The sequence below is a fragment of the Chlamydotis macqueenii genome, chromosome 8, assembly GCF_036417535.1.
Source record: "Chlamydotis macqueenii isolate bChlMac1 chromosome 8, bChlMac1.mat, whole genome shotgun sequence".
Classification (NCBI taxonomy): Eukaryota; Metazoa; Chordata; class Aves; order Otidiformes; family Otididae; genus Chlamydotis; species Chlamydotis macqueenii.
In genome coordinates, this window is record NC_141563.1 from 21,648,742 (window position 1) to 21,676,505 (window position 27,764).

The 27,764-nt window shown below is 36.6% G+C and overlaps 1 protein-coding gene across 1 annotated transcript in view; it reads right to left on the reverse strand.

Annotated features, from left to right (window-relative positions):
- Positions 1-4,736: 4,736 nt before the first annotated feature.
- HS2ST1 (heparan sulfate 2-O-sulfotransferase 1) overlaps positions 4,737-27,764 on the reverse strand; it is an 83,956-nt gene continuing 60,928 nt past the window's right edge. The window contains exons 2-7 of the mRNA XM_086753751.1: positions 25,821-26,059; positions 19,740-19,825; positions 15,388-15,526; positions 11,833-11,930; positions 10,433-10,590; positions 4,737-9,394 (exon numbers count right to left, since the gene is read on the reverse strand). Of these exons, the coding sequence (XP_086609877.1) occupies positions 9,168-9,394; positions 10,433-10,590; positions 11,833-11,930; positions 15,388-15,526; positions 19,740-19,825; positions 25,821-26,059 (947 nt within the window). The 3' untranslated portion in view covers positions 4,737-9,167. The remainder of the gene's footprint in view (positions 9,395-10,432; positions 10,591-11,832; positions 11,931-15,387; positions 15,527-19,739; positions 19,826-25,820; positions 26,060-27,764) is intronic.

Sequence of the window (27,764 nt, forward strand, 5' to 3'; positions counted from 1 at the left end):
AGACTCCCAAATGATTAATGTTCCTAACTCACATTTTTCTTGCAGATGTGATTACAGAAGAGAATGTGAAGAGGAAATAATTTAAAAAAAATTGTTAGAAATGTATTTTCATAACAAGGAGCAAGAGAAAACAATTTTCTAGGTGGTTTTAAAATAATTAAGTCAACAACTACCAACTCAGATTCTAGACCGTTGACAGATGTTAATACTTTGTCATCAAAACCAGATATTCTGCCTTCCTAGAAAGTTATTGATACTTGGCTCAACCTAGAAAAAAACAACCCGTGAACAATTTATTAGATAACTAGCTATTAACATAAATACCAAAATTCAGGCTCCATGTTTGAAAAACTGACAAATAGTGTTATCACAACACTCATTTTGCATTGCTTTTAGCTATGGAATATCACAGACTGAGAAGTTTTAGAATATCCTGTATGGCTGTGAAACACAGGTCTTCACTTCCTAGTATTTTTGGAACTAGACGGTAAGGCTTCCAGTTATCAATCATTATTCAAATTTGGATAAACAAAGTGAGATTGGCACGGGAGAGAGTCTACCGACACAGCATACAGAGAAAAGCACAGTCTTTTGGATACTGAACAGTCTTCCATGCACATGAGAAAACACAAGAAAAAGAATGAGTTTAAATCAACGTGCATAAGCAGAACATAAAATGATGAAATATATTTGAATAACCATCTCAATGTCTATGAGAAACGATGACATCAGACTTTCTCCCTCCTCCCTCAGTCACAAGGTACATGATTGCCTTGGAAAACACCACTGTTAAAGGAGCAATAACCTTTAATATCAGGATCTTTCATTGCAGAAAGCTTTTAAATTTGTTCCCTAGATACTAGAACTGAGGCAAAACCCAAACCGAACCGCTCAACTGGTGCTGAGAGGCCAGTTCAGATATACAAAGAAAGCGGATTTTGAAAGTGCATTTGAGCATCTATCTGGCCATGCCTTCCTCCCTCTGACTACTGACAAGGTTTTCAAACTTGGCTTCCAATGCTGTCTTTGAATCTGACTTTTTGTCTTTGTAATTCACTCTCCATTTATCTCAGTATGATCAAGTGATGAGAACTATGACTATATACGCGTAGACACACGCACACACACACACATATATCTATATCTAGATATATATATATATGTATATCTATATCTGTAAGAGGCCATTCCTGGATGGGTGAGTTGGGGAGAAGAGGGTATGGAACCAAAGGTACGCATGAGCTGGCTGCAAAGCTTTTGCTAATAAAACCTGTCAGCTGCACCTTGATTGTCACCTTGTCATGCACTTGTCCTGCAAAGATTTTTAAAAATAAATACACAAGGTAAATACCCTTGCTGGATTAAGTGACTGTCAGATACATCGGGTAGATGTATCCAAACTGTTGTATGCATAGTCACTGGCGTACACAAGCTAAATCAGCACGATAGGCGAGCACTGCCTCCAACACACAGGACAGGGACCTCTATTGCCACCAGACTCTCAAAGGTGATCCTGAGTAAACACCACATTTGATAAACTCCATACTGGAGCGTGATCTCATGTCCTACAACAATACCTGCAAGATAAGGCTTGTCCTTTGGAAGGCTTGTGAAGGAATGAAACCTATTACGCTATCTCACAGTCAGCTGAGAACAGGGAGAGGCTGAACACAGATGTCATACACACACATTTTTCCATCCACTTGAGGGAAAAAAAAAAAAAAAGGGCAATGACAAAGAATGTTTGCTGGGGTGGGGGGGCACTGATGTTTTCCTGTTTTACTCTGTTCTTAAGGGAAAAAATATCTCCATTTGTCTTAAGAAAAAAAAAAACCCAAACCTTTGTTGAAAAGTTTTGTGGAAAAACAATGTTTACAGCAATTTTTGCTAAAAGTAAACCTCAGGTTTCCAACCATCTCTCCGAAGTAGCCTTTAGTATTAACAGATGTCTGGCTGGAATCTGTCTGAGCCAGTGAACTCATTCTGAATGGACACCAAGAAAAGTGCACAATTTTTGCTCCACATAATCTGAGCATAAGATGCTTTCTCCCAGACTTCATGGATTTGACTTCTATCATACAATTGCTGGCTATTTTATCTTCAAGCAGCAAGGATCTCAAGTGCAGAGCAGACAAGCCTTCCAGTCAATGAGATCTGCTTTTCCAGACCTATAGCTTAGCTCCACGTAGTACTGGAGCAAAGCACTGGAAGTAGGTATTTGGTCTGGGCTTACAAATAGGACAGATTTCATTTGTTGGTGTACAGGTCTTGCTTATAATTGCAGTGGCCTTGATGGCTGCAACTTTGAATTCATAAATTCAGTCAAGGGAAGGCACTGAAGATCCAAAGCAGATAATTACAACAAAGACCATCATAGCTGTTAACTTAAGCAATTACTGCAGTCTCATATAGTGGTTTACATTTCTGCCTGCACTGTTCTTTACATACTGTCTTCACAGATGCACATACACCCTTTATTACTGTATCAACTGCTTTACACGTTTGCCCTTACCCTCACTCATCATTACACGCTGCACTGAGGCAGTCTTTACAAAGCCAGCCTGTAACTGCACAAGTCTCTAGCAGTTAAGCATTCCTTTTCCCCATGCCAATTCTCCAAGTCACGCAACATTTTAAAAGTTATTAAATTCTAAATAAAGGGGATTAAGGATGCCAAATTCTATTCTATGCTAAAAATGGCCATCAATATTTGTCAAGACAATAATGTCTTGAGGGCCAGAAGACTGTTATTCTCTAGACTAATTTTTTTCTTTTTTTGGTAAAGAGACAGTTCAAAATATTTTCCAGTAACTGCTGCATCAAACCAGAGTTCTGTTGAGTTAAAGCACTTGAATTACCATACCAAATTAGGTATGTTTCTCTTTCAAAGCAGAACAGTGTTTTTCCCTATTAATATTCAATCTATGTTTGAAATACAATGCTTTTTTTAGTTGAAAAACACAGATGAGTTAATATCAACAGCAAGGTGAAACAACACATGCATGTATACAGGAAGGTAGTGAACAGTTTCTTAAAGCATCAGAGGAATGCAATACCTGTACACTTCAACTATAACCATGGATCAACATTTTAATCTATTTTGTTCCAAGATATTTTTTTTTTCAATAGGAATATGGGTATTTGTTCTTTGTGCAATTATTTTCAGTTATGTTTATTATGAGAAGTTCATGTCTGTATGCAGCAAATCTGAGAATGTATTCAGGACCAGCCTTGTAAACACGCAGAAAATGGGTAGAGAATGTTTATCACAGTATTTTCCATTTTTATGAGGATGCAGTTGGTTATTATGACAAGGTGAAAGGTCTAAAAGCCTTCATTTTTAGGCCACAGGTGTTCTTTGTAGAGGTTTTTTTTAATAAAGAGTATTATTAGTCCTTTAAATTAGCTCTTATTGAAAGTTACCACATCTGCGTTATGTGGTAATGAAGCCAGAGGGAGGTCATAGCAGGGGACTTGTGCTTGAAGAAAACATCTGGACATTGCTTTGACATTCACTAGCAACTTCTTGTATTTTATTAAGAAGTAAGGAAATTATACTGAAATCAAATGCAAGATTCAAACAATAAATAAAATTAAAATATAGGACCTGGAAAAAAAATTCAGCTTTGAACAAAAAGCCTCTTTCCCTTTTTTTCACTCCCCTCCCATGAATTCCAACTGATGAGATTAATTACTTCTACAAAAAGCAGCATCAGCTAAAAAAATGTTCAACCAGTATTTAACACATGTGTAACACTACAGCCATTCTGTCTTTCATAGGAGAAGCTGCTATCATTTTAAATAAAGGACTTTCTGTGCTGTAACTTTTTTTGGCTGCCATTTTGTTTACTACATCATTTCAGAAAGAGGTGTGGTGGCCTTACGAAGTCCTGTGCCTTTACATAGGTGGCATTTTCCTCCACTTCCCCCTGGCTGATAGAAGCAGAGAGATTTTGTTTTCTGTCCACAATTACACCTATCACTTCCACTGATGGAAGTAAGGAAAAGTCTACTTGCAACAAAAGGAGGATTTAAAAGCCATCAAAACCCTCAAGTGGAAGTTGCTGAGTAACTGCATGATAGTTCTTAATCATCAAGGCTGACAACCAAATATTTAGGAATGATCACATGAAGGAGCTTGGCTGGGTCAGATGGCTGTTCAGCCCGGCAGTGCATGCAGCTAGGAATGTTTATAGGGCAATGGTTACAGTATGCGGCAGAATCCTAAACAGAGTAGCATACCCACGTTCACTGTATTTTGTTTTAAGTGTTTGCTTACAAATGCAAATGATATTTCTATTCTACTCAAGTTTTTATACCATACTCATCACTGCAGTAACTGAGCGTCTTCCCATACCACAGCAATCGGTCACATTCGTTCCCTCAGGCAGGGAAGCACGTATGTATAAATGCATTGTTTTAATGCCAGTTTCCTATTCTTACAAATCTCGGTTTTAATATTAAGAACTTTTCTTTAACACTTCCAGCACAGTGCATACCCCCTGCAAATTTATTACATTTCTGGACAGAAAGCCCAATGGAAATTCTAAAGGCCTATGAATATATTTGGTTATAGCTATATGAAATTATTACAGAAGAGCTATAATCCAGCTCGCCTCTCCCTTCCAAAATCACAATAGCTGCAAACAAAGTTCACAATACTGCACAACAACATCTTCTAGAAAAAAGCACTTAATGTGAATGTGACGTGTAAATATTAAGACAGGACACCAGACTTCTTTTCTTTCCCCTTCCCACTGGGTGTTTTATTTTATAGCATTTGCATTAGGTAATCAACTGAAACACTTCAACAACAGAAAGCTGGCAGCATAGTAAGGAAAAATGGAGATTATTTCTCAAACATCTGTGACAAAATGGTTTCAAGTTGGAATAGTATTGCACAAACGAATCAATTTACGGAGGGTGAGTGGGAGCGAGCATCTTCAACATGGATTGTGAGGAAAAAAGGCACTATTTAGCTGTGTGTGTGTTTAAAAACAAAAAAAGTTATGAAGCACAATCCATGTTTTTCAAAATTACATTCAGTACTGCTTTAGAAATGCTTACAAACCTGTCTCTTTTTACAGAAGCTACAGAAAGCTGCTGATGTAAATATCAGATAGTACAAGCGTACCAACATTTATGCTCCAGAAAAGTCTCAGGAAGTGAGCTCTTTCTATAAATATTGCTGCAAAGGTCACACAGTTGCACAGGCTTACAGTAAAAAGGAAGCATCCGTGCAACTAAGCAGCCTTACAGTTCCTTAAGTTTCATCTCTAGTAGTCATAAAATATGCTCTAATTTTGAAGAGCTAAATTGGCAGTGCACTTGAATCAGGCTTTTCCACTGACTGCTTAAGCAGCACAGTTCAGGCAGCATCACCCATAGACCTTTTTGTCATATACACGTTTAGCAATGCCAGGTAAGCGTAATGGAAAATTTTAACAGAATTATAACAGAAAATAACTGAATTTTCCCAGATATAAAATAGAACTGCTCTCAGACCATAAATAAGCAAATGTTTATTCCCGGAAAGTAAAAATAGCTAAGTATTTTCAGAAAAACTAAGTACCCAGAAAAGGCATTTCAAACGACCAGAATGGGTTGCTTCTTCCTCTCCTGTATTGTATAGCTATAAATTTTCATGCCTGTTTGAAAATGAAGCCACGATCTGCATACCATTAATACAGAGACTGCTTGAAAATCAACCCAGAGCAAGCGGGAATGTGCACATAGGACATTCTGCACCCTAGCCTTGTGTCTGCTTATAGGTGCACTGACAAAGTAAGAGTGAAATGCTTGATGCAGGACTGCAGAATTATTATGGGAAGGAGCTAAAAGCACTGTTGTTCTCCTGTCAACGCTGCCCAGTGTATCACAAGTGCTCCAGGCATGCTGTGGTTATGGCTATGTAGTTACCAGCACAGCTGGACCTAGCGCCATTATGCTGACATCAAGAGTTTCAACAGGGCTACAGTTTTGCACAAAATCTGGGTGTTAATTTTGTACAAGAAGTACAGAACAGTGTAACAAAACCTACTCTCAACTACATATATATTTATGAGCATTTCAGCACCTTTCAGATGAACTGAGCCCTGCAAAAAGCCAATCTTACTCCTGTGCAGAGACTACAGTGACGTCGGTTAAAAGATCTGTGTCCAGGAGCCTGCATAGTAAGTTTACTGATCATACAACCAGCAACAACAAAAATCCATGTATTGCTGCTTTTCACTATAAGTTATTAAGGGAAAATACATAAGATACATTCTGTCTATTTATACACTGTAAAATATTTTTAATACCAACAATTTGGATTGTCTCCATTTCTGAATAGAAGACAAATAGAGTAGGCTATTAAAAATCTGTAAAGCTTCTTTTCCTTAACTGTTTTTTAGGAAATCCAAGTTTGACAGTTCTGAATTCAAAGGAATCTAAAAAGTTCACTGTTGACTTAATGGTTCCACTAGATATAAAAGCAGACAGTCTTGATTCCTTCTGTGTTCCACAGACAATAAGATTTTCAGAGTACATCTAGAATGAATACCTCTCCAATTGTAGCTATCATTTTTTAAAAATATTCCTAAAATTCTTGTTTGTCTCAACCCTGCCAGTTCACAGCAAAGAACAGGAAGTGATATATGATTAAATAAAATGTGTTTTCTTATATGAACTATTAAAAATACATTGCTCTTTTAAAAATAAAAAATTGCATTGTTCTATTATTTTTGTTACTGAAGACTCATAATTAAGAAATTCTAAATCCTGGAAGGAAAAAAAAAAGAAACACAACTTTTAAAACTGTATACAGAATAGAAGCAGTTTCTGTAGACTCTACTGAAATCAGTAGAAGTTTTGCCTATTTTATTCTTGTCAATACAGCAGAACTTGTCTACGTACCTATTCATTACTTAGATGAATAGTGTATGTGTTCACTTAAACTCTTCTGCTCTCTTAGAGGTGCTCTTCTGAAAATTCTGAGGGAGACTCAAGAAGGTAAACTGATCCGAATTATTCTGAAGGAAAACAACATAGTCAAAATAATATCTAACACAAAACTATCATTGAGTAAATAATATTTTCTGGGATTATAAATATTAGTTTTATTCTAAAAAAAAGGTACTGCTTTGTTATGGACATTTTTAGATCTCCATTAGCTACTTCTTGTATATGACTCCTCAGTTCATTTCTTTTGCTAGAAAACACGTCTTCACGTGTGAACTAAAACATCCTATTCCCAAACATGTTGGCATTATTAATGACATCAATAGACAAAAACTAGAACAGGAAATTTTATGCGTGGTTCATGCTATATAAATGGTAAGTTATCAGAAGTAACTTCCCTGATTATTTGGGAAGAACAAAGAGATCTATTTTTAAAATTCAAAGGGAAAAATCCAAGAAAACAAAGAAAATGCAAGAAGTACTTGATAGTCTCTCATTATCCTCTCTGTAATTGGGCTGTTGCTTTTGGCTGCAGACATCCAGTTCACAGACCATTTTCCATTTCCTTTGTTTTCATTACAAGAACAAGCTGGTTAAAGAAACTCCACTTGGTAATTTTAAACTAAGCCTTCAGCATCATCCCTTAGGAATTTAAACCTTTACAACATTCCTTACTTTGTCTCCTCAGTGCCTTCCTCCGACAAACCCTATGAAAAGCACTTTAAGAAAAGGCAGGTGTCAGATACAGAAATACTCAGATCTTTAAGAAAATTCAATAGGAAACAAATTCTTGTAGTTCTCCACTGCCATTTGTTATAATGCAGTGGCCCCGAACATCTGTTCTCTAATTTCAATTTACTTCATCTACCAGGTGTTTCACACTGTTAATAATGGCAACTCACAAATTTACAATAGTCACATAAGGCAGTTACATAAATACAATTATGTCAATCAAGTTCACTGCATCTTTCTCAACCAGACTACACATGACATTTTTCTTCTTTTCCTCTTACCATAACACAAGGATGAAGACTACATTTCTGTAAAGAAAATCCCTGGACAACATTCTGGTATTGAAGTCAGAGAGGTCACTGAAGCGCATTTCAGCAATGTCCAACAGTTAACTCAACCGGGAAGTAGATGTGATGTTTTTCACTTCACACATAACAGAACTGGTGCAAAAACCCCACTTTAAACTAGTTACTTTAAACCTCTTGGTCCAAATACATAAAATAAGCAGTATTTACAGCATTTTACTTCTTCTTTTGTAAATGCAATGCTTTAAAACACATTATAAAGCACCTTAGTAAAAATATTCTACAGGTAAAAGTATCGAAGTAGTAGGAAAACCCTAACCATACCACAGCTCACTAATGGAGTCATAATATGGATTCATCAATACCTCAGTTTACAATTATTACAAAGAATCCATAGAGAAACTTAATACTGAATTTACGCTTTTTATACCACTGTGTAAGGATCAACTAGAACTGCAGACAATACCAACTTTCTTCATAGTTTTCCCAACCTCAGTCAGTGGTGGTGGGGATAAAAAAGAACAAAACAAAAACTCCACTGCTCTGATTCTTTAACTTTTTACAATATTAATGTGGAAATGATGTTTTAACACTAATGATTAGTTGTAATTTTTTAATAAAACCACATATATAAATATGGGTAATTCCAGCAGCAGCAGCATTTCTCAGCAGAACATGATTAACCATCCCAATTAATATCATGTGACATGATTCACAAAAGCAAAGCACAGATGTCAACCAGTTATTAACACTACTCATATTGTACACAACCAAAATTTCCATGTTGAAAGCTGGGAAAAATTATTTCCTCTTCACAGAAGTATAAATGAAAATAAATTGCTCTGAAAATTAAAAAAGAGCATCAACAGAAGCATTTTTGTTTATTTATATTTTCAACTAGAACTGCTGTGTATTAATTGCTCCAAATTAAAGTGTAGATTTCTTCAGGTAAAGGATATTAACTCCCACTGAAAGTATTAGTTAGATAAAAGAAATGAAGCCTTTGCTTCTGGATTACCAACACAGTTAGCCAGTATCCAACGCCCTGGAGGTGATCCACAGCCCACTTTCCTCAGATCTATAATGAAACATCTTGGAGGTCTACAAGCAATCTAGTTTCCATGGCTGAGGACTAAGATGATGACGTGACCAAAGATTTAGGTCCATAAATCTAACAGTACAGTGTTCTTAGTTTGATTTAGGGTAAATCTTTTCATAGAAAAAGTTTTGAGCCAGAATATACAATTCTCCATCTTTTTCCCGAACTGCATGTGCTCTGACAAACTGAAATTGCTCCAGTGCAAATTCATAGAACTCATTCTCCATTTTCCAGATTTCAGACTGTTGTAGCTTGGCAATAGTTTCTTTTGTGGGAAGTTTTTTCTCAGTTGTTTTCCTAAGATGAGACTTCTTTCCTAAATGCAAAATGAAAGCAGTAACTTCACTTTAAAGTTCATGCAATTTAAAAATGTTTACAGTCCTTTTATTTAGAGTTTTGTACTCTCAGTATGTTGATTAACTGCATTAGAAGTGACAGAATTTAATCCAGAATTTATTAACCTAACATGCGTGGTTGAAAAATTGCAGTCTCTCTCACTAAATGTTAATGAATTTTGCATCAGTTCTTTCAATTCTTCCTCCTTACTCTAATAAACCCAGGGAACGAACACTTCATTTAAAGAACAAGATTACTCCACGTACTGTACTTGGAGCAAGACTGGTCCTTCAAAATTAATTATTTAGATGTTAATTTGGTATCAAATGTTACGAATTTTTAAAACTGCAGAGCAAGAGACTTCTTTACTGAGACAAAGATGACCAAAACGATGACAGCATTTTCCCTAAGAAGTGCTATCCGTTGCTTTCCAATAAACTTGTTAATACTACACACATCTAGGCTACATACATCAGACCCTTTTCTCCTTCTATTTGCAGACAGAAGCCCTGTTAAGATGAACCTTTTCTTCATCAAAAGTTGCATGGCCAGCTCCTAGAAACTGAGCTACTAGCTATATTAAAAACGTGTTATTACGACCCCAGGAAGATAAACATATACTTAGGCCTTTGTATCCCTTGGGCCTTTTTGCACAGCCAACCAGGCTGCAATAAACACAGCTAATTTCAGTAGGACTTCTGAGGAAATGGAAATCTGCCACCACCAGCCATTTTACAAGACTGAAGCCCCTGCAAGACCTTTCAAAAATGTTCTGGTAAACACTTGTCAATTTTTTTTTTTTATGTACGCTATACCTACACAATGCATATACTGCAACTGTAAATATTTACACTTTGTGTAAGGCAGGAAGATGTTTGTACACTTTAAAGAGTGTCTCTTCTGTAGGAACATCAGCCTGGCAGGGACTCAAAACTATTCATCTAGGTCCAAAGAACTCACATTAAAAAAAAAGTGATAAGAGGATGAAAAAATCCATGGAAATCAACCATTTACATACCTGTCCGGTACAGTTCTGTGGCACCCCTGAAGAACCGGGGCAAAGCTGCCTCCAATAACATGATAAAGTCTTCAAGTTCTTCAGTAACTCCCACTAGGAAGTATTCATTAATCAGATTGTATTTGGCTTGTTCCAAAGCCCATCTGCTTCCCACATTCCTAAAACGACAGAGAACAATTACAGCAAGTTCTGATGTCAGCCAACGATCCTTAGTCCCTAGATGGAGATTACTTCATAACAGGACGTTTGTATAGGAAAGACAAGACTCATTTCAAGTTTAACCACTCCTAACTTCATTTCCCTTTCCAGTTTCTCTCATCTGTGTTCTTATCTAAAAATTTGACTCCTCTAGTTATTTTGACTAATAACTCACCCCCCCCCCCCAAAAAAAAACCCACTACGTATGTGTATGGTTACTGTCTCTGTTAATGCAATTTTTGGAAGATTTACATTTTCTCAATGTCAATATTCAGTCTCCAATTTCACATTAGATATCAGAAATGGTTCTGGTAAGAACACACCTTCCCCTTTTGCATCCTACAAGCATAATTCTGAACTAGAAAGTCATTACACTTACTGGGAGGACTTCTCTACTGAATGACAAACAGAAATTAAACTGTCATTTTTTACTGCTTTTTATAGCTCTAGACAGGGTAAAAAGCTTCAGAGTTTCTTCTTTCTGTGCTTCTCCACCCGGTGCAGGTGTAGATAGGTCTGACCAACAGGGTCTGAAAAAGGAGCTCCCAGGTGGCCATTTACTTTGTTTATGTTTGGATGAACAGTACCTTTGACAAACAATTGCCCTTAATTTCACTCAGAATCCTTCACATCATCAATGTCCTTCTTATTTCTTTTAATTTTTTTTTTTCAGCTTGCTAAAGAGCTTTTTAAAGTCTGTGCCATTGTTATAAAACATGCTGCACTGACAGATGGACACTATTTGCTTTTGTTTTGGTCTCTTCTAAGTAGCATTGACTACTGGATGTCTGGTAAAGGTTTAAGAAGATAAATTTATCCTGATCTCATTTATTTTATTCTCCCCAGAAACTCTAGGAGCTTGAACAAAATCTTTCCATTCAGAAAGCCTGTGCTGTGGCCTGACGTAAGAGGAAAATGTCAAGACTCCAAATCTACAAAAATTATTTTTAAAATTGAAACCATCTGTTTTCCCTCATAGCACTGCTAATACAGTATGCTAACATATTGCTTGTTCAAAAAACTGCAAGACTATTTCAATAAAATGCATCTTCAAAAGAAAATACATTACTAAAGTACCTGCTGCTTCACTCTGTCCAGTCCCTCAAACTTTCCCCAACTGTGCTACATATTCAAATTTATTAAGTTTAGATTTCAGCACTGATATACTTGACGAACAACTTAAGCTTCATTTATCTCCCTACCAGCATTCGGAGCTGTGGCCACAGAAGAACGGAATTTGAAGCCAAAGTTTCTCTGGAGCACAGTCTGAACCTCCAGCTGCCACACATTCATCAAAGGTCTGGAACAAAGACAAAATTGAGCTGAGCTTTAAAGTCTAGTATATGTATCAAACATGACATCACAGTTAGTTCCTAAATGTGGTAGGGACAGAAAACCACAAAATACAATGTGAAACAAACAAACAAAAGTAATTTTTTCAAGCTCTGCTTTCACAGTGTTATTAGGAGGACCTATTTGCCTCAATTAAAATAGTACTTGGACTAAATTTTATGATTAGAACTAGTGAACAATTTGATTTTACCTGATACATTTGATATACCTTTGATATAACCTTGATAAAGGCTTTGATATGTCAAAACAAGCAAAACCATTCAATAAGTGTTGGTATCATTATTTTTCCCTTACAAAAGAAGTCACTGAAGATACAGCGTCAAATGCCACCAGGATTTGTGTGATACTGGAACAGCTGGATCTTTATTCCATAGAACACTGTGCATTTTCTGGTTCTATAAACAGTGTTCTATTACATTTTAAATATTATGACAAATTACTGCCTTTTCAGAGGCTAATTTGGTTTTGGCAATCAGAAGAAGTGAACGCAAGTTGTTCACTGCATAACGGAATATTCCATACAACACCATTCTATGCGGATAGCCAGCTGTAGCAAGACAGAGTTTCAACTGCAGTAACACATTTACAATAAGAACTCCATTAGCACTGGAAAGAATTTGTAAATATTTTATCCAGTCACCATAAAGTATTTATGATATTTCTAATCAAGATATAAGCCATGTATCTAAGATAGATTTTCTTGAAATTATTTACTAGCAACTAAGTGATTACATAAACAACTTTTTAGACTGTTTCTTCTGTATAATCACAAGTTTTTGTTCAAAGCAACTATGTAAAAATATATTTGCTTAATGATTCGGTGTTAGAACAACAGCCTTTGCTTTTATTTTGAGGTGAAGCTCCTGAGCTAATCTGAAAAACTTACTGATATCAGCCCATCAGGCTTGTGTATGTCACAGATAAAAATGCAGCTTAACTATGAAAACAAGACATTGGTATGCTTTCTTTAGCGTAGTTCTCTAGAGAAATTCTGCCCTGATCTATCATGAGTACTTTATAACATCCGCATTACCTAAGAACTAAATTGTTTAAATGTTTCTCCTAACTTATGAATGTATATATTAAATAAGAACTGGTATCTGTCAAAAGACAGACTTCTTTGCTTATACCTGCAGGTTATTTTATAGTTAATAAGCAAAAGCAAATAATTTTCTAAGATAAAACAGGACAGGCCGCCTACTCCACTTCTTCTTATATATTTACCTTGACTGCTCCATCCAGAGCCTTTATTATAAGAAACACTTGTGTTTACAGACTCTGTTCTTGGGAGCCTAGCTATCTATATCTTTGGCAGTACGGGGATATAGGAAGACAATGAATGAAGAACTCTTCCATATAAATGCTGTGGTATGGACTGGGAGGGGGCAAGGGTATAAAGTATGTTGAGATTCCTTTCCACTTAATAAAGGCACAATTGACTTCCATGAGAAAGATTGCATTTTTGACCTTCCCTACTTTTCATTTGAAGAGCTCTTAGTGAATCTACTGTAAGACAGATTAGAACAGGTATCAGTGTTATAGACCCTGTGATTGGCTCAATCCTTCTTGAGGTTACTGAATTTTATATTCAATGTATCTAAAACTGACACCACCTATATATGCACAGTTTTCTTGGAAACATCACGGAAAAATAGTATTACCCGATTAAACAAAAGAAACCCTAAAACTTGGCATAGCACATAAATTTCACTTCAAATGAACTAGAGATGCTTAGAGGACAAGTTAAATCTGTATGGCAGCAACTCAGTCTCAGACCTAAATAAAATGGTATGATAGTGACAAAATTAAAAAAGTAATATTTAATAGAAAAACATAAATTTATTAATGCAATGCATTACCAACATTAGAAACAGGAATGCACTTCAACTTCTTCCAGCAAATCAGAGCTTACAGTGCAGTCTACCAAGCAGTAGCATTAGGGATTTTGGCTTAACATTTCCCAGTGACAACCTAACAAGGCTGTTTGGCTTGTAATTCAAAACAAAAATAACACTGTTAAATTTCATTATTTTAAATAAGTATTAAGTACTATAAACAGTTTGGACTTAGTAGCACACTCAGCTTTCCAACTCATTGATCTCCACCATGAAGAAATTCCACTGGCCCCCATGCTCCCCATGAAAAGGAACAGAGAAAGTTACAAAAGACAAGATCCTGTCTCTCTCTTTAAAAATGTCTTTATGATACCATATCACCAAATCAACTCTGTAGCCAGTTCTGAAGATACATTTTTTAAGCTTGATTCATTTGCTCTGCTTGAAGCTTTCCTCTACCTATGCTGTAGGATGCCTAGATAAACTGAAATGCAGTAGCAGAAGATGGCGCCAAAACCTAAATAACAGAGGAGCAGTGAGTTACCAACCGGAAAGAAAAGAGCAATGTTCTGGTCCCAGTATTTCAAAACCACTGTTTGGATGGGGTGGGGGGAAGCACACAAAATGATTGGTCACGTTTATTAGTTATTATGGTGTTTACAGACTACACTGTATTCAGTGTGATTTTTGCTTAGTTATTTTCTCAATGTCTCCTGGTATTTGCAGTGCTACACTAAACTGTCAACATTACAGAAAATATTCATCAGTATAAAAAAAATATTGCTGCTGACATTTTTAAAAAGTGTTTAGCTCTGTAAAGTAAAAAACTCCCTCATATTTTTATAAAAGCTTCCACACTGTTCTAACTATAGTTTTATAAACTATATTCATATACTTATAATACTCTATTTTTCTCCCTGATTTAAGAGAAGTCCAAAGCTACATGATCCAACAAATGTCTTACTGCAAACCAGTAGATCTATAAATTATTTCTGGAATAAATATATCATGGATCCTAAATTATGTTGCCATTCTGAAACTGTACTAGTAATCAAGCTTTGAATATACCTGACCTACTCCGATAGCAACCTAAGACATATGGAGATAGTATAGAAATGTATGATTCATAGTCCATAGTTTTCCAGCAGACTCTATACGATTCCGTTACGATACTTACATTTTTTTAAAATTACACTGTTAATTATTAAAAAAACCCCAAAACATCAAAGCCAAAGCATCAGCAGTTCTACAGCTTTTGGTGAAAAATTCATCTCTGTCTTCAACAAGAAGAGATGCAGATTTCTTACAAAGGAGGATAAGCTTAACTTGATATAACCCTGGATACCTTACAATATTTTAAAATTTTATTTATTTATTTATTTTTAACAAATTGCAATATAAAGTGAATTTATAAGGTCCAGTACGGACACGAAGGGGAGAATATGACTCACAAAGCCACCATCATCCCCAAGGCTGATACAAGAATGATTCAGCTTTTATCAGGACATTTTAAAAAATTGTTTTCACATTAATTTTAGTAAGAACAACATATAATAAAATGTACTTTACCTTTTTATCCCCCTGTTTTCGCCTTCGTAGCCCTGGTCTGTAATCATCTCCAAAGCGCAGAAAGTAATAATAAGAAACTAGTCGCTCTATAGGATCTCTTATGACATTTATGTAAATTGGTTTCTTTTTAACACCAAATCTAAAGTAAAAGAGGAAAAAATGTCTTTTAAAGGACAAATCCAAGCTTCTCATCTCATACTTAAAAGCCTGTCTCTATTGATACAATTGAAATCTGTATACAGAGAAGATGATGGTGAGAGGAAGTTTAATGATCTCTTCCTCTCACCCTCATATCCAGTGTGGATGTGATGTGAAATGAAATGTGATCCCAGCATGTGGATGTGAAAGTCAATTCAATTTCTGTTTTCCTAGGATTGTGATTTTAGGGCTTTTTTTTTTATTATTAGAGAAACAAGCAAAACTAAAATATTCTCACACAATAGATACTAAAAATGTTTATACAACCATCCTGACTCTAGAAATGCCTTAATTACTCTAGCAGCCGCATACGTCTTTATAATAAGCACAAGGAAGTTTGATGTTGAGTTCCTGCCCTCCTGAACTGTGCTACGCAATGCTGCAAGTGGCTTTCCTGGCAAGTCTCCAGTGGTCAGACATGAACTCTGTCAGAAGGAAGACAGAGCTCAGAGCCCATCCATTATCTGGGTTGAATCCATATGGCTATGCTTATTAAATATAAGCCTAAGATAGTATCTGTAACCATATTAACTTCTCTATCTAAGACATAAAATTTTTCCTTAGACATTTACCCTAAGCAAATTTTGATTTACTGTGGTACAAACAGGAAGCTTGATGAAATGAGGTGGTAAGCTCACGAGAAAGATTTAAACCCTCACAACTGTTTTGTGCAAACGCTACCTTTCAATGATTTACATTCAAGACAGCTTTTACAATACATTTCTCAGTTTTATTTTCTTTTCCATTTGAGACATTACTATGGCAAATAAACATGGTATCCAGCCATTAAAGAGGTTATATAATAATGGAAATTGCAAGTATATCAAGTGCCCAGAAGTAAAGCTAGGAGCTGGTATAAAGTTCTCTTCTGTTCCCATGCAAACTGGGAAAGTGTTCTGCCGTGACAGAGGGCCATCCAAGCCTCCTAGCTTGGCTAAAACTGAGAGCGCTCCTAGTTTTAAGATGCAGTATCATTGTTAAAGTGGTACATTCTAACTTATAATACCAGATATTGCTCATAGGAGAAATCTTAAGTGGGAAAGCTGAAGAACAGAAACATAGAATAAGCAGCAGCAAAGAGGAAGTTAGAAAAAACCCAAAAGGTATTACTTCAGTAAAAGACGGGCACTACAGATACAGAAGTTGTTAAAGGCTACAGAAAGAGCAATTCATTCTTCAAATGTTGCCAGCAGAGTACAAACGGATCAGACTGTAGCAGTTTAAGGCAGCATTGCTAACATCTCTCTGTATGCCAGCTCTCACTTCCCAAAGTCTGCAAAATAGGAGCGTGTGAATGTTTCAACCATTTTGATGCCAAATCCAGACTTTGTACGGCATGCTCCTTCAGGTCCACTAAGGTGCTGGAGACACGCATGTGGGTCCCCTCCTACAGATGCTACTGCAAGTGCTGTAGAAGGCTGTAATGAGCCATTTTTATATAGTAGCAGCCTCAACCAATAATATGTATCTGTTGGCTAAATTAAAATGTCAAAGCCCTTGGAAATGTTTGTGCTGGTTTGTACGTTCACAAGGATTTGCACATGACCTCATAAAACTAGATTCAGTTATGATAACATAAGCCACTTACTATTGGAACTTTATTAATAATGATAATGATTTTGCAATTGCATTGTCAAAGAATTTTTTTTCCAACCGTTTACTAGAGAAAATAGGAAATAAGTGTGGATCAGAAATTTTTTAAAAGAGGGGAAAAATTAAACTTTTATTACCATAATTTCTACATAGATGTTTTATGATAACCTGTCCTCAATGCTGTCAGTTATTGATTGAATCCAGTACTTTACGTGTCAGTGTAATTTAAGAGGTACTTCTGATATTTGACAGAGGACCTAAGTCTGATGTTTGTGTATAAGCAGGCATAGACTTTTCTGAAATACTTCACACTTCTAAACTACAAGAATGTTCACTACAAGAACATACCTCACAGCCTTAAAAGTGCGGGCCTTGCCAAGCACAACCAGAGTATTCAAGACATTATTTTAATAATGAAAACCCAAAGTATGAGAACACAAGCTGTTGTGGGAAAAAAATAAATTGTTTAGGTGAAAGGATAAGAAACAATAAACACAAGGATAACACAGTCCTGGAGGGAAGATACAGATGAAAGAAATCTGTGAAATTGTTTAGATGCTTTCTAGATGTAAAAACAATTATTTCAGTTTAAAAAGCTCCAGTATCTGAAAATGTCTTCAGCTTTATCAAGTGAGTAATGTATAAAATAACATTCACCTTCGCTGTTTCAGAAAGCTGTTATTCAGCTCAAGGATTTAGTAATGTTGCAGCATTTTAACTTTAAAAAGGCAGAAAGGAAGCTAATGACACTTGATACATTTTATTTTATTGATTCATCTGCAATTAAGACTTCTTGCTTGTTACTTTTTGTCAACTTCAAGCTTTTACTTGGTGCCATTGGTAATTTCCAGCTACTACTGTAGCTTTTAGCATTTTCTATTATATAATATTCTGCAGTGGAAGTTTATTTATCTCTCACTTACTGTTCTCATTCTTCGTAATAACATCTAGAATTAAAAATCAGTGCACGTAACAATGAATAATTAAAAGCAGTGACTTAACAAAAGAAAATCTTACATACAAAAAACTCATTTCATTAAATAAATGTTTTAATACATAGAAACAGAACATTACTGAGCATTGAACAGCAGCAAGAAGTAAAAGTAGTGGTTCTATTGTTTGTGCAGTCAAATATGCTGCAATTTAAAAAATCCACTTTCACTCTCAAACCATCTTCTGCATCTGCAAGTGCAAGATGAAGCACTCCCTGGTAAGCATCTTAAGCAAAATTAACTTGCCAGTTCAAGGGGAGGTTTCACAAGACTGAGCCTCTGAGGATCATTGCTTTAGATCTAAACGCAAAGTAAGACAAGAACAGAAACACATGGAAGAAGGAATACAAATAAGATCTTGAACCTTTTGAAATTATTGGGAAGATTTTTACCTCATTTTCTTTTAAATTAATTTTAGAAGTAGGAGGATTTAACTTCACAAGAATTATTTCAATGCTTTTTACAGCAAGTGAAATTACTATAGGCTAGAAAACTGCTTTAAAATATAACTTCTAATATTTTGATAAACTGTGAAGGGATACTCTGATAGACAAGAGCTACGTAACTTAAGAGGCAGGTGGTATTACTTGTTACATGAACCATATTTGAGATCGAGTGTGCTGGTTTTGGCTGGGACAGAGTTAATTTTCTTCACAGTAGCTAGTACAGGGCTATGTTTGCGATTTGTGCTGAACACAGAGTTGGCAATACAGGGATGTGTTCGTTATTGCTGAGCAGTGCTTACATGGAGTCAAGGCCTTTTCTGCTTCTCACCTCACCCCACCAGTGCGTAGGCTGGGGGTGTACAAGAAGTTGGGAGGGGACACAGCTGGGACAGCTGATCCCCACTGACCACAGGGATAGTCCATACCATATGGCATCATGCTCATGCTCAGCAATGCAACTGGGGGAAGAAGGAGGGGTCGGGGGGATGTTCGGAGTGATGGTGTTTGTCATCCCAAGTAATGTTATGCATGATGGAGCCCTGCTTTCCTGGAGATGGCTGAACACCTGCCTGCCAACGGGAAGTAGTGAATGAATTTCTTGTTTTGCTTTGCTTGCACACACAGCTTTTGCTTTACCTATGAAACTGTCTTTATCTCAACCCACGCGTTTTCTCACTTTTACCCTTCTGATTCTCTCCCTCATCCCACCAGGGGGAGTGAGTGAGCAGCTGTGTGGGGCTTAGTTGCCAGCTGGGGTTAAACCACTACAACAGGTATCTTAAACTTCCCAGAATTATAAGCCAATCCTAAGGCAGAACTGCCAGTGTTCCAGAGAAAAGCCAGGATTTTCAGTATAACAAGCTTGTAATTCAGACAAAGAATACCAAGCCTAGCATATAAACATTTTTTAAATTAGACTCTGCTACATTTTATCATGCAAAAAGACAGGAGAAAACTGTGAAAATCAAAACCAAATATTAATCATGATAGGAATTTCAGTGTGATTTTTTCAAAGCTGTAGTTGTCAGAAAGCATCACTAGAGGGCACTGACATCCCAGCTGGATCCAAGTAACTTCTACTACTACTATGCTACTCAACCAAAAAAATCCAAGGGTAACATACTTTGCAAAGTCCAAATAAGATATATGTCCATGGTAAAATCCTGGTTTCATTTCCTTCCAGGAAGTCACATTCTTCACAAATCGGACCTGTAAAAGTAGACAGCAGAAAGTGTTTCTGTACAGCTGGAACATATTAAGCATCCCCATATATGGTGTTTTCTGGTTTGTAAGTAAAATCTTGTAATGTATTAGAAAAAAGTCTATTTTTGAATATTACCAAGGAATTTGTACCAGCTAAAATAGACTTTTCTGCAAGCATACAGATGACTCATTTTAGATCATCACAATTTGATTATCAAAAGCTAAACAAAAGCAGAATACAACAATCAGAAGGGTAATTCAAGGAAAGTTACCACAAAAACATTAGTAAGGCAAACATTTAAATTTTTGTCAGTTCATTTTATTTGTATTTGAAAGGAATGCAGAATTCCCCCAGCAATAAGTAGAAATGCAAGTACACCTTTGATGGAATTGTCTGATCTGTATTTAGTCCCTCAAATAAAAGTGTACCACATTTACAAGCACGTTCTTAGATCTCTTTTACTGGGACGTAAGAAACAAATCTGATGGTTCATTTGCTCCCCCATCCCAAAATGCAATGCATGAGTAATCCAGACATTTTATAAATGTATACAGTGTAAGTTAGATCTATAGTTTACCATTTTGAATAGCTACCTTAAGCCTAACATTTCAGTGAAATTTTATGTTAAAGCATGAAGTAGCCCTTAAACAAGGGCTGATAAAGCAGTTATCAGAAAACTTCACAAAAATAGGAATAGCCTTACATTTCAAAGATAAAAACAAAATAAGATACATGCCCCAAACCAGAAAGTATGATCAAATTAAGTGGGACATGCAAATCCTGATATAGCTTGGCTTTATTAGATGAACAGAATATTTTAACATCAAAGCATTTAACTCTGAAAGTTATTTCAAAACTAGTGAATTGGATAATAAAGAAAAGATGATAAATTTGTACTGCCTGAGCTGTCTGACAATGATATGCCATTTCTGAAGCTGAGAATTAGAAGATAGCGTTCCCTGCACATCTACAGTATCTTTTCTGTTATACAGTGACAAAGATAACCATGAAGATAATGAGGTGAGACAAGAGAGTCAGGAAAGGAAAGTTTGAGAGCTCAAGACAACACACTAACATTCTGTAAGGATTGAGAATGTCTTGAAACATGATATTTATTATTTATTATAACCAACCAACTGAGGATTTTAAGAGGCAAGAATGGCTTGCTACTGTTTCTTCAAATGTGCAAAACTCACAGTCTAGTATTTAAGAGATTGATAACCTTTCCTTATTTCTTCAAACACTAGCTCTTGGACTCTCAGGTAAAAGAAATGGATATTACTTTTTAATAAGAGGTAGCATTCATTCTTTTTCAGTGTACAAGTTTCACAGTCTGCAGCATTTCACAATTTAAACCATATATTACACATTAAAATTGTGGCAAATCTAGGTGAAAAGCACTGCACAATGTTATAGAATGGTGTTTCATAAACTGCATTGGCTTTCTGTCTGGTTTTGTCCACAGTGTAAACGGATCATATATCTATGAGACTTTGAATCCAGTTGAACTACCTTTACTGCTACTGAAACAAACCACACTTTCATTGGCTGTACCTCTCAGAGATTAACAAGATTTTTTCAGTGGAGAGCATCAGCTATGAATATTTCTATACCTAGGAAAGAAGTTTCCTAAATGGAATGTATATATTATCCTCCCTTTACTCACCTCCATCCTCAAAATGTCACGGCTGACACAACTCCGCAAGTAAACCAGTTATATTGTTATCTATTGTGTGTAGTGCAGTTATGCATATTAAAGGGTACATTTCAGTTATGTTTCCATGAACAAGCTTTCTGATGCATCAGCTAGATTTCAGTTTCTAATACACAAGGACTAGAAACGGGAAACATCAATAGCAAAATCCTAAGACTCAGTTCTGCCTTAGATCCCCATGCCTTAGATGTTCCAGTAATAGTTTAAAATAAATCATTTATTGTCTTTGTCTTACAATGTCTTTGTCTGCTAAGGAAATAATTTTTATGAATAATAGGATGGATGTTCTAGCCTTTTATTAAATTAAACATCAGCCAAGCTAAAAGAAGGCTAGGAAGGTTTTATAAGACTGCACTGACATTTACATCTGCCTTATGATGGACCAGCAACACGCTGTGCCCCTGAAAAGTTTTTAACACCTCTAACTAGCCTGCAGGCAGGAGATTATTTTCCTTCCTCCCCCAATTTGCAGCATTCCAAAAATCAGAATTGTTCCAGGCCACAGACAGCCTAATGAGTCGGATTCATACATTGTAGGACAGATGAATATTGCTTGCTGCTTCATACTGTTAAATATGATCAATTTTACCTTTCTTTTCAGGGCTTAGCAGATACTGGAACTTTCAAGAGACTAAGCAAGCTTCTCCATCTGAACCCAACTGAATAAAATTTGACGTTACTTTAAAATTTCAGATAGACGTGAATGGAATTCCTGTGAAGTTGTTTCATGGTGCTTTTATATAATCAGCTACAAAGTTGCTTCACACCCTTTAGTAAGTGAGAAATCAGCTGAGCTTCACTGAATTAAAAAGCCAGATCAAACGTACTCTGGGGGCATACGATGTCCTGAAAGGTAAGTTAAATACATTCAGTTTCTAGGATGATAAGAATATAAAACAAGCTCCAGTGTGCCAAAAGGGAAAAAAAAAAATTTTATATATATATATATATATATATATATATATCCACCAGTGTACTTGGTCTGAGCAAAAAGCCTTGGGAAATCTGTGTGTGCAAACCAAAGTGATGTTGTAAACTGTCACCTCTGTCCACTAACTGCTTCCATCAATCCCTCTTCACTACAGTCTGACCACACACACATACACACCCTCTGCCCCGAGAAGGTGGTATGGTCATACCCTGTGGCCTGGTATCACATGGACCTTTGGATACCAAAAAAGCCCCAGCTTTTCACCTCGTCATATTCTAGTTCTGTTTGTCAATTGCTGAATAACTGACTTAAAATTATATATAACTAGGGGGACGAATATCACAAGACCAGCCTGGTAAGGACACATGAGATTTTCCATTTGAACTACAAAAAAAGGCCTCTCAAGTAAGTGAGCAAGCATGATGGGATGACTGAATCAGAATTCCTCTGCAGGAGGGCACTGGTAGCTTAGCTATCCAAACTGTCATGCTAATAATTTACAGTGAGCTCTAAATCAGAAGGTCAGAAATGCTGGAAACAGGCTAGCAGCACACCTTTGGCTGCGTGCCATGAGAAACCTCAAGCAAGCTCAAGGCAAGGGCAGCTGAGAATCAATTTTGAGAGATGGTGAAAAGACGGAGTTCACCAGTTCAGCCACGGTATAGCCAGGATACCCGCCTCGCATGAACAGCTCTATCTCAGAAGGAAAAATACAATTGGCACAGGTACAGCAGTGGACACTAGTACTCCCTAGGCCATCTAACTGCAAGAGAAAAATTCTTAAATGTTCAGGAGCACATGACAGTACTTCCACTTCTAACAGAGTCGCTGCAAACTTTTACTTTTTCCACTTCTGACAGCCATAGAAACCTTAACCAGCAGAGGAAGTACGTACTACTGAAGTCAGTACAAGTGTGCTATCCTCTAAGAAGCCACTGGTTTAGAATACATTTGGAAGCAAGATTATATACTTTCAGATTGCTCTTTTGAGAAAACGGAGAGAGAAGCTGCAGGAGAAAAAAGAACAAGGAACAGAAAACAGCAAGTCAACGTAGTGAAATGCTGGATAATTGTACCACCGCTTTTCTGTGTTCACAACAGTACAGAGAATGTGTTCTCATACCTCCTTCTAATAATATATCAAGAATACAGGCTGCAAGATAGAACAATAATTTTGTTTTCAATGTTTTAGATTACAATTTCACCATGTAATGAAAAAGCTAAAGTTTGTGTGGCTGGTATGCCATCCACCTAGCTGCAACTCAGGCATCCTTGCATGGACAGTAAGTATCAGTACTGAAACACGCAAGCAACAAATAAAATTCAACCAACCAGTTATTCTGATTTAATGAAAGCAAGTGGTTTTGTTACAGACCACACAGGTCAGAAATGCAACATGAGCAACATAGCACTCAGCTTGCTGCAAAGAAAAGGCCCAACCTGTGGAAAGGGGGGGCAGGTCCCAGAATCCTGCTGTCAGAGAAGCTGCAAAAGGAAGGAGGCTTGCTGGGATAAGCTCCATCTGAAACTAAAATGGATGTGTTAGGGACTCTTATCAGATTATCTCAAATTAGATACAGATTATACTTGGAGTGGACTTTAAATAGGTTGGTTTTTTTTTTTTCCAGATTGCATTCAAGAAGTAAAGGTTTCACATATGGGCAGAAAACTTAACATCTGTTACAGAATTAGAATAGTTTGGAAGAAGTACAGCAGAATAGTGCATAACAGAGGGCTTACAAATTTGTCAGGCCCAAGAATCTTCACCTTGCTCAGGTAGATTTGTTCTAGCAAACAGTATCATGGATAAATCAATTTTGCCTTTATGATATATTTACGTATTTTATCACTAGTGCATACACTCAATGCACTCAAGTCAGCTATACTGATGAAGGTGGCATGTGAGTATTTCATGCACACCCAAGCCCACAAAGAGTAAACCTCCATCAGCTACTACTCAGCACCCTCACCATCTCCAGAATTGTGTTACATGACTTACAATGGCAAGTTGCTATCTCGATACACTGAAGATAAATAGTTATTTCTTCTTCTTTGAATAACTATGCAACATACAAACTTCTTCATTGTTAACCTCTCCAAGTTAATGACCACTAAAGAAGGGAAGTATCAACCATCTAATTAAACAACATAATTTACCACCTTGAAGAACAGCATAGGATTATGTCAATGTAGGACTGCTAGTATAGTATACATGCCCAGCATGGACGGATTTTCATTTTTCAGTAGCTAATTATTAGAGGGAAGGTGAGGAAGAGAGGCTCTCTTAGACAAAACTAAGTCAATAAAGAACAAATTTCATTTGAATGAAATTTAAACAAAAGCAGAAGTTTAGGGCAAGGTTATCTATGTTTAATTTATACCACCAATGACTAGGCTCTCCTATCCCTCAGGACAGACCACTACAATTCAAAGGGACACCTTGACAGAAACAGGATCTGTGTTTGGAAGTGCAGCACTAAGTACGATTGACTTGAGCAGGATTTCTAATTAACAGATATAGGCTTGTTAAATCTTTTGAAAAATCACTCTGCTGTTGGTGCATAGATCTTCAGTACTTGTTCTACACAGTGGACGGGACTGTAAGGATAGCTACTGGATTTACTCTTGGTAATCCCAGTAATCATATATTAAAATATCACCTTCCTATTTAGGAAAAGATTTCACAACACCAAAACCCCCACGGTAACACAACTGCACTATCACAAAACAGATTCCCAGTCCCACCCAAAGTACACTCTATGTCCTGTCTGTGGCCTGGTACTACAAGGATTTCAGTGAGAGGTTTAAGTGGGTGCAAAGTGACCCATCCTTTAGAGTTCAAGCTATTTACAATCACTTTTTTCTACCCGTTTTGTATCACCTGTGAGACCCAGTCAAACCTAGTGCCAAAGACAGAAGTATAGCCCTGACAGCATGGCACAATTCCTGCACTACTCAGAGAGGAAGGCACGTAAGGCTGCATTCACTGCAAATGGAGATGACAGGCAAATATTATTACACAGCCAAAAGGGAGACAGTTGACAACATAATAAACTTTTACAGTTTTAACAACAAAGGTCATTTCTGCCCTAGCTGTATTGCTTTTCAGCTTTGTTTTTGTCTGATAAATAGACACTTACCACCACCAGTACCCCAGCAAAAACCTAAATTTATTATTTAATAATATTTAATATTAGTTCTCTACAAAAAAAAACATAAACACATTAGAATTCATTTATATTGGAAAATGTGACATAAAACTTCATTCCATCAGATCACGTAAGCTTGCAATAGCAAAGAAGTTTTCTATAGTTGCCCCATGTTTAATAAAGACATCCCAAATGCAGCAGTTTACCTGATCTTGCAGAGACATAACGGGATTATTTTTGGTTGTATTGATATGTAGAACGTGATATTTGTTCTTCGCGCAAAGATCGTAGGCAATATTTGTGAAGGATGTGCTGGCAGTCTTAGGTACTCTGTTGTAAATAATCACCACATCATCTTCCTCATCCAGTGTCACCTCTTGTCGTGGGCCATCTACTGTGTGACGTTGTTCTATTTCTCTGACTTCATGTCTTGCAATAGCCCTTTCTGTTAAGGATGACAAATAAAAAATTCCAATGTAAATATCACCAATGTTGAAGTTCAAACCATAGAATGCAAATAACCTGGTGAAAAGCAGGAACTCCCCAGCGATAAAGGAAATGCTTGCTGTCATATATCATTCTGACACATCTGAAACAAAACAACCTATAAAATGTATGAATGATAGAAGGTGAGTTAGTCTGACACAGAACACACAGATTAGAAAACAATATATTTAGGGAACATATACTGTATTCTGTGACTCATGCTAACATCACCGAAAGCCATAATTTCTACAGAAAAAGGTCTATAAAGCACTGTCAAAATGGTGACATCCCCAAAATATCCCAAATAATTGATATAAAACAACTGTTTAAAAATTTTAATGAAAGGAATAACTCAAGCAATTTAGAGAATATGAATTTTCTGAAAACACTAGAGATTAGTCAACTAACTGTGTAGAGGCACCAGAATACAAAATTGAAAAAATTCCATTAGATTGATCAATTTCAAGTTTGACTAGAACAGAAGGAAGAGGTGCTTATGAAATAGTTAACATTAAGGTGAAGAGTGATCTCTGAGTGCTGAAATACATCAATACATCAAAAAGAAACATGGAAAAGCAAGCTATGAACAAGACATTTTGGCAAGGTGAGTACATTGCAAATAAACCATTTCTCCTTTTATACAAAGGGCAATAGTCTGAATAATTGAACTCTGCTTCAAGTGCTAAAAGCCTATTTGGAAAATAAAACTCACAGTATTACAGCTTCTTTTTTTTTTTAGCAGCTGCTGCATATCAAATACTTTGTGCTGATTCAGACATAGCTTTGTTCTGTTCTAGATAAGTATATACTTTAATATGATTTGTAATACAGATGTCAAAGCATGTTTTTTGTTGTGACATTACCTTTAATAATGTATTCAAAGAAATCAGCGTTGGCCAACAGCGCAAGCTGAAGTCGGTACCACAAGCGTAACGTGCAATTCTCTGTACTATGTCCGTACACAGGGTATAAGCTCATTCTGGATGACACACCTTTAACGGCAGCAACTCCTGGCCTTTACTTCCCTTGCTTCCTGTAACCCAGCTCCTTCTCTTTCACCATATCTCTTTAATTATAACATGAAATCACTTTTAAAGCAGAATCATTAAGCTGTGAACATCACTAGCCTGTAATTCCACATAAATTGTCTTCAACCACAAACTTCCATCTGTCTGAAATGCTTCAAAGCTTAAACTCACTCACTCTCTCATATGCTCGTACCTCACACCCCATAACTAAGTTACATCAGTATGAAAATGTTTGTAGAAAATGCTTATTGAATATATCTCAATTTTCCACATGACATCTGTTGCTCCCCACTACATCAGTCACAGTTTTTGCTCCTTCCTTTCTCATTTGCTACCTCTCCCATCACTGCTGGCAAACGTCCTGTTTTGAAAAAAGACGAGGCAAAAGACGAGGCAACAGACTCGGGAAAGGGACTGGCACCTCTCCCCCTCCTGCCAGTAACAGAGCAGAAGAAGCATTTGGTGGGGGACACAGTTAACCACATGGCTGCCCAAGGCTACACGGATACTGAATACCACCTAGAGACGCTGGGACGAAACTAATTTAATTTGTATTTTCTACACCAGAGTAGTAGATCTCAGCTAGATTTGAATCGTAACCGCACAGAACTCCAGGGCTGATGAGGCTGGCTGGTG